At 31.9% G+C, this 8,318-nt stretch overlaps 1 protein-coding gene across 18 annotated transcripts in view; it reads right to left on the bottom strand.

The window, feature by feature from the left end:
• The window catches only part of LOC136076692 (uncharacterized), a 29,590-nt gene that overhangs the window by 3,842 nt on the left and 17,430 nt on the right, over positions 1–8,318 (bottom strand). For 10 of the 18 annotated variants that reach the window (XR_010636505.1, XR_010636506.1, XR_010636503.1 and 7 more), the window contains 3 exons: positions 5,824–5,987; positions 5,465–5,650; positions 5,195–5,382 (listed from right to left, as the gene is read on the bottom strand). Coding sequence is in view for 4 of the 18 variants with exons in the window: in XM_065790048.1 (XP_065646120.1) it covers positions 5,195–5,225 (31 nt within the window). In the remaining 14 variants the exon portion in view is untranslated. Of the gene's footprint in view, positions 1–50; positions 217–5,194; positions 5,383–5,464; positions 5,651–5,776; positions 5,988–8,318 lie in introns of all 18 variants that reach the window. The other 8 variants (XR_010636508.1, XR_010636507.1, XR_010636511.1 and 5 more) reach the window with 6 other exon arrangements.

The raw sequence follows: 8,318 nt of genomic DNA, 5'->3' as shown, positions 1-8,318 counted from the left end.
AACAATGAGCAAAGCCAAGCATATAATTAAAAAACATTTTATAATATTACTTGGACAAAGAACCTCTGGATTACAGTTTTTAGTTTGAGTTAAAACTTGTCCGTTACAGTTACGACCTAAAGAGGCTCCTGAACAAGTACGAGTACTGGTTTGTGTTGGCACAGTATAATCCAGTTGACAAGAAACAAAACTGCAGCTTTCATGATAATAAGCATACTAAAAATCACAATAAATATAATAACAATTATATTACAATTATTATAATAAATATTATAATTATTAAAACAAATATTAACTCTTTATCTTTAACTCTTTAAACAATTTATCAAATTAATGATTAGAATAAAAAATATATTTAAAAAAATGCAAATAGGTAGTATCAGGTTTGTGACTATAAATATACGGTTCCCAAAACTTAAGGTTTAATTGATTTTTATCACCAGAACTTATGTAAATTAAAATTGAAATATATTTACTTGATTACCATTTTATAAAATGCTGGTCTGCTTACATTAAAATTTAACTCAAAGAAAAAGCGTTGAAATTTTAGGAATGGTTTTTTCTTAATGAAACACACATTTACACAGTCACAAATTTATTTGAATATCTTTCTTTTAAAATTGTGCAAAGTTATAAATTTCTGCAAAGTTAGGCTATTTGATTACGCTATAGCAAACTCTGTTTTTAAAAGAATCAGATTTAGCAACTGAAAACAAAAATCATAAAAAAGCAATAGATTCTAAAATTACTCTAAAATTTTATTCACAAAAAAATATAGCACACAGTTTTTCAAATCTTTTAGTTTACAACTTGCTGTCTATCGCACAGTGTAATATATGAAACAACTTGGCATGTGCATTAGCTTGCAAATATAAATATTTTTGAGAAAGCCTGGTTATGTGTTTTTTTACATAAAATAAAGTAAACATAAATTTCTAAACTAAAAAATATTTTTCTTTTCATACTAAATTGAAAAAAAAAAAAATTTTATTTGCAGCACTTATGCAACCCAAACATTACAATGAACAATGAACAATTTTCATATATATGAAATAAATAAACAGGGTGCCTGCTCAGAAAAATCAATAAGTGTCCATCCCCCCCCCCCCCATTACTTATTAGAATTTTACATTATTACAATTAGAATTTATAAGAATATATTTTGAATCGTTAACTCAAACCCGTGATACAATAATATTTGCTACCACTAAATTTACTAAAACCTTTTAAATTAGTCTATAAATAAAAAGTATATAAATGGTTTAGAAATGACCTACCATACCGTTATTATACTTTATACTTTTATTTATATAAAATTATAAAGTATAGTATAATTAATTTTATATTAAAATGGTTTTGTATTTTAGTGTTCATTTTTGTATTTTAGATGAAGTTGTTCTGCAGGTTCCTATACAAGAGATAATGATTCTTGGAGCAGATTTTAATGGACATGTTGGTGAAGGGAACAGTGATGATGAGGAAGTGATGGGTAGGTATGGGGTTAAAGAAAGGAATACAGAAGGACAGATGGTGGTACATTTTGCTAAAAGGATAAAGATGGCTGTAATTAACACTTATTTTAAGAAAAAGGAAGAGCACAGGGTGACGTATAAGAGTGGGGGAAGAGGCACACAGGTCGACTATATCCTCTATAGGAGAAGAAACCTGAAAGAGGTTAGTGATTGCAAGGTGGTACCAGGAGAAAGTGTAGCTAAACAGCATAGGATGGTGATAGGTAAGATGGTTTTGGAGGTGAAGAAGAAGAAGAGAGTGAGAGCAGAACCTAAGATCAAGTGGTGGAAGTTAAAGGATGAGGACTGTTGTGTAAAGTTCAGGGATGAGGTGAGACAGGCACTGAGTGGTGGTGTTCTGGATACCTGGAAAGGGATGTCAAATACAGTGAGGGATGTGGCTAGGAAGATACTTGGTGTGACATCAAGACAGAAGAAGATAGACAAGGAGACGTGGTGGTGGAATGAGGAAGTTCAGGAAAGTTTAAGAGGAAAGCAGTTGGCTAAAAAGAATTGGCATTTTCAGCAAGATGAAGAAAGTAGACAGAAGTACAAGGAGATGTGTGGCAAGACAAAGAGAGCAGTGGCAAAGCTAAAGAAAATGCAAATCTGTATGAGAAGTTGAACACTAAGGAAGGGGAAAAGGATCTGTACAGATTGGCCAGACAGAGAAACCGTGATGGGCAGGATGTGCAGCAGGTTAGGATGATTAAGGATAAAGATGGAAATCTGTTGTCTAGTGAAAAGAATGCCTTGGGAAGGTGGAAGGAGTATTTTGAGGAACTGATGAATCAAGAGAATGATAGGGAAGGAAGGTTAGAAGAGACAGAGGTTGTGAATTAGGAGGTTCCCCAGGTGAGCAAGGAGGAAGTAAGGGCTGCAATTCAGACAATGAAGTGTGGTAAGGCAGTTGGACCGGATGATATTCCAGTGGAGGCATGGAAATGTTTGGGAGAGATAGCAGTGGAGTTTTTGACAGGGTTATTTAACAGAATCTTGGAAGGTCAGAAGATGCCTGAGGAGTGGAGACATAGCATAATGGTGCCAATTTTCAAGAATAAGCATGACGTTCAGAGCTGTAGTAATTACAGGGGAATAAAGTTGATCAGTCACAGCTTAAAAATCTGGGAAAGAGTAGTGGAAGCTCGGCTTAGAGGAAAAGTAGAGATCTGTGAGCAGCAGTATGGTTTCATGCCAGCTAAGTGCACCACAGATGCTATGTTTGCTCTGAGAGTGTTAAAGGAGAAGTATAGGAAAGGACAGAAGGAGTTACATTATGTGTTTGTAGACTTAGAGAAGGCTTATGAAAGCGTTCCGAGACAGGAGCTGTGGTATTGTATGAGGAGGTCAGGAGTAGAGGACCACCTCACTGTGAGGGTGGTGCAGGATATGTATGAGAACAGTGTGACAGCAGTGAAATTTGCAGTAGGAATGACAGACAGGTTTAAAGTGGAGGTAGGACTACATCGGGATTAGCCCTGAGTCCCTTCCTGTTTGCAATTGTCAAGGACAGACTGACGGACGAAGTTAGACAGGAGTCCCCTTGGACTATAGTGTTTGCTGATGACATTGTGATCTGTAGTTGGAGTAGAGAGCAAGTCAGGCCTTGTTACGAGATTTCGCTGCGTAGCGAAAACGCGTAACGCATTTCTAAGTAACTCAACTCAGCAAATATATTTTGCATCGTTAGAAGTTATATTGCGTCACTAGCGTCTTTTCAAGTACCGCTTTGTAATTAAAGTTATTTTATTAACGCGTTAAAAATCATACAAACAGTTAGTTTTTTTCTCACTAGAACAAAAGTTACAAATAAAATCTAAGTTCTTATTTAATAAATCATTTTTATTATTTTTTTCAAATATGAACTAAATTTTATTTTGAAAAAAATATTCTTTTCATGAAACGTAAAATAATGTTTGTTTATTTTCTTATGATTTTACAGTTGGTTTTTGATTATTTTATTAACTGTTAATAAATTTTTTCTTATTTAATTTGTGAACTCTTTTTAATAATGTTTTTTAACAATAAAGAGTTTTTTTTTGTTATTTATCAGTTACCGATAACATATTCGTGATCATAATTTATTTTCATAAATTAAACAAACGTCATTAAAACTTTACGTTATTGAATTAACAATAAACAAAATATCTTATTAATAAAATATTTACATTAAAATAAATTGTGCATTTTTTAAACTATTATGACAAAAAATAATTTTTACATTTAAAAGGAATTTATATATTTAATTCCTTAAGATAAAACTTAAAACACTTTACTTTTTTTAACTTATTTTTATCAACAATAAAAAAAATTATTAAACAAACTGTTTTTTTAACAAAAAATCTATTAGTTTACAATTGTGGTTAAATGCTTTTACTTACGACTTTATTTCTTCAGAATAAACGTCACATAATCGATATCAAAAGATAATTAAAAATATTCTAAAAGATATAAGTTTTTGCGTAACGCAAAACTGCTGAACGCGTAGGCAAATCGCCTTTTCGCAAGCAAAATGCGAGCTGCGTAATGTTTCTTAACAAGGCCTGGCAAGTGGAGGTAAACTTGGAAAGATGGAGGTATGCTTTGGAAAGCAGGGGAATGAAAGTGAGCAGGAGCAAAACAGAGTACATGTGTGTGAATGAGAGGGCAGATGGTGGACAGGTCCAGTTACAAGGAGTTGATTTGGTAAAGATTGACAAGTTTACCTACTTAGGGTCGAGGGTACAGAGTAATGGAGGAAGTGAAAGAGAGGTAAAGAAGAGAATGCAGGCAGGGTTGTGTGGATGGCACAAAGAGTCTGGTGTGATCTGTGATAGAAGGGTGTCGGCTAGAATGAAGGGTAAGATCTATAGGACAGTAGTGAGACCTGCTATGTTGTATGGACTGGAGACAGTTGCACTGACAAAGAGACAAGTGTGGGAGATGGAGATGTCTGAGATGAAGATGTTAAGATTCTCATTTGGAGTGACGAAGAAGGATAGGATTAGAAATGAGTTTATTAGAGGATCAGCACATGTAGCATGTTTTGGAGATAACAAGTTAGAGAATCAAGATTGAGATGGTTTGGACATATACAGAAGAGACAGGAGAGCTATATTGGCAGGAAGGTTTTGGGGATGGAACTTCCAGATAAGAGGAGGAGAGGTAGACCTAAGAGGAGGTTTATGGATGCAGTGGTAGAGGATATGAGAGCGGCTGGTGTGTCAGTGGAGGACACTCATGACAGGATTAGATGGAGTTTGATATGCTGTGGCGACCCCTAAACGGGAAAAGCCGAAAGAAAAAGAAGAATAAGAAATGTGATCTTAATTATTAGAAAGGTCGAATTTTTTATAATTTCGAAAAACAATGAGAGAAATGACATGCAATTACCAAGATTTTTAAATTAATTATTTTCTACTGATTACTACAAATTATTAAAATAATGAAGAAAAAAATTATTGAAATAATAAGACCATACAAAGAATAAATATAGAAAATACGTACATGTAGTATAATTATATTATATGGGCATAAAGGTTGCATGAATATAACAACTGTATGCACATATAATATTTATACTTATTTTTTACCAAAATTACAGCAGTAGTTAAACTATTATTGTACTATTGGCACAAAACAACTACAATCCAAAATTTATATAACAACAAATTAATAGAAAATTTTCTATTAAAAATAAATACCTGGACAAGGTACTCCACTATTACAAATCATAGTTTGAGAACTAGGCCCAGCGCAATCTATCAGCGCAATCAATCTCCTAATCTAGCCCCTAGACAAGAAATAGTCTGAGTTTGAAATGGAGTTGTAGCAGGATTAGACTGACATGATTCAGAGCAACTATTCCATGCACTCCATGCACCATAAGTACCTGTTTTAATTAAAAAAACCATTTTAGAAAATTCAAATATCAAATATCTTTATAAAAATATTACTTTAAGAAAAAATCTTACCTGAACAAGCAACATTAATATTACAAGTTTGTTGATCACTTGTAGTGATACCAGGACAACCCTTATAGTTAGGATCCCATGTTAAATACCCAATGCATATCTGACTTCTTGTTTGAAAAGGTACAGTAAAAAAATTGTTACATATAGAAGAACATGCGCCCCAAAAACTCCAATCTGATATTGTTCCTGATAAAATTGTATTTTTTTTTTAAATAAGCCATATAATGCAAGTAAAACAAGTTACAAAATATAAAAAGATAAAAACCTAGTTTAATTTTTATTTTTTAAATTATTTCAAAAATACTACTTTACATTAATTTTTGTTGATCAACTGACTATTTCAGTATTTGAACATAAACCTGGACAATAAACTTGCTCATTGAAATTTTGAGTATCAGTCAGCACTGCTCCATTACAATTGCCATTAAAAGTAGCACCAACACATTGATGATTTCTTGTCTGAGTAGGTAAAGTGAAAATTAACTGACAACTTGCTGAACATGGTCCCCAGCACTAATAAAACCTAAAATTAAACAAGTAAGGCATGCAGTAACAAACCTAACTACAAACAGGCTTTTTTCTGAGAAGTCATTTAACTATTCCGAAAACTGTTTAGGTCACGGAAACTTTCTAAAAATTTGTACTCTTTAAACATAAAAAATAAAACAGAATTTAAACAGAAAAATATAAACCTATTGTTTCTAGAGAAAAGCTGGTAAAAATTTTAATTTAAAAAATTTCCCTAAAGTTTCTGAAGAAGTGGTGAAAATGATAGTTTATCTTAAATTAAATTAATTTTTTTAAAGATAAACTATCATTTTCTACATTTGTTGAAAAAGTTTCGGAAATTTTTTTTCTTATTAAAACACACAAGTCCACACACGGGTATCCCATTAATTTTTTTTTTTGATTTTGAAAGTAGTCCATTAGTACATTTCAAAACTATCAACATTTAAATCCTTTAATGGTAGCTTTTCAAGAAAACTTAGTTTTATAAATAACAATGTTTTAATATTAAAATAATATTTTTCCATCGGTCATTATAATTGTTTACTTTCTGTAATTGCAACCACGCCATTAGTGATAATAATATTTATTAGTTTCCGATAGGCTTATATTTGTTGTTAATAAAAGAATTGAATAATAATAAAGGCTTTAGTAATAACAGCGAGTATAATAATAAAATTACTGTGTATTTCAATTTGAAATATGCAGTAATTAATTTAAAGTAAGTAATTAATTTGAAAATATAAAAATTATTTCTCAAGAAAAGAAAAGAAATGCCATACTTTGCTAAAGATCATAACGAGTTTTTAAAATGATTTTGTATATGATGTTTGAAAAAAGGCAATGATTTAAGATGCAGTCAAACTAAATGCAGTAATTCATGCCCACAACAAGGAAAAAGTTATGAAAATCTTATCAAGAGATTTTTTTGGAAAAACTTCTCTGTTGAAAACCCTGATCTGCCTAAAATGTTATGTTCAAATTGTAGAAAAAACCTAGTGAGTTTAGAAAAAGCAGATTCAAAAAGCTTTTTAATCACTGTCCTCGACCTAAGTACGAAGGTATGTTTTTTCTAATAAAAAATAAGCCAATAAAAACTAGCTAATTTTTGCATTATTATTATTTTGCTTATAAACAATATTACGTTTGTATTTAAAAAACTAATTTCTTGTTACTTTTAGGTCTTAATACTAGAGTTATTCGAGGTGGGAATTGTGAATGTTTTATTTGTGTTAATGGGCGTACAAACGGTACTAAAATGGCAACTCCTCCACCAATGGTTTTATGTGAAACTAATAAAGATATAGATCACATTCAAAATAATGTGAATATTTCTGAAACCAATGAAAACTTTGTTCTTTGCAAAAGTTGTTTTCAACTTATAGGAAAAGGTATTAAACATCCTTGCACAAATTTAGCAAAGCAAAAGAACTTGGCGCATATTGTACAATCTACCTCACCTGGGCATACAAACGGTACTAAAATGGCAACTCCTCCACAACTCCATTGTACAATCTACCTCACCTGTAACTAATGCGGTAGTGGTGTAGTGATAGAGCGCTTGCTTCATAAGCGAGAGGTTCTGAGTTCGATTCCCACCACGTTCCTGGTAGTACTGTGCTCAACTTGTTTGAAACATGAACCTTGACTAAGTATTTAGTAACGTAGTTAATCCTCCGTTATTGACTGGAAATGTAACAATGAAGATCTTATCAATTGTCAATATACCAGACTTACATATTTTGCTAGATATAGTAGACAAACTTCTCAAACTAATTGAAAAAAATTGTTTGAGAGCACTAATCAAGGATTTCATTTTGTCAACAATTAATCTTGCCAGAGTACATTATCAAGATAAACACAGGCTAGAAGGAAATGGATCCAACAAGTTTCTAAGAAAACTTGATCTTTTTTAAATCTATTTGAATGAGCACAATATTGTTGGTGGAAAGCATATGAAAGCTTTGACAGACTTAAGTGATGTTGTACATGGGTGTTTCGGGAAAACATTAAATCCAAACTACTCTGAATATATTAAAAGACACAAAGTTTCAGAGATCTTGGTACAAAGTTTCACAAAGTTTAAGAGATCCGGGTACAAACGTTACTCTTAAAGTTCATATAGTGGAGCCTCATGTGAAAGAGTTTATTATAATGAAAGGAGGAAAGTGTGTATTTAAAAACATTTTAGATTTTTACATGTAAAAGTATTAATCTTCAATATTTCCAAAGATTTAGGGTATTGGACTGAGCAATCATTGGAATCAGTTAATCAAGACTTCAAACAATTTTGGGAAATATGAAAGGTAAGACAACACAACGCTACTTTCAATGAAGTCTTGCAAAG

This window comes from Hydra vulgaris, chromosome 02, assembly GCF_038396675.1.
Source record: "Hydra vulgaris chromosome 02, alternate assembly HydraT2T_AEP".
NCBI classification, from domain to species: Eukaryota; Metazoa; Cnidaria; class Hydrozoa; order Anthoathecata; family Hydridae; genus Hydra; species Hydra vulgaris.
This window is presented reverse-complemented; position numbering and strand designations above follow the sequence as displayed.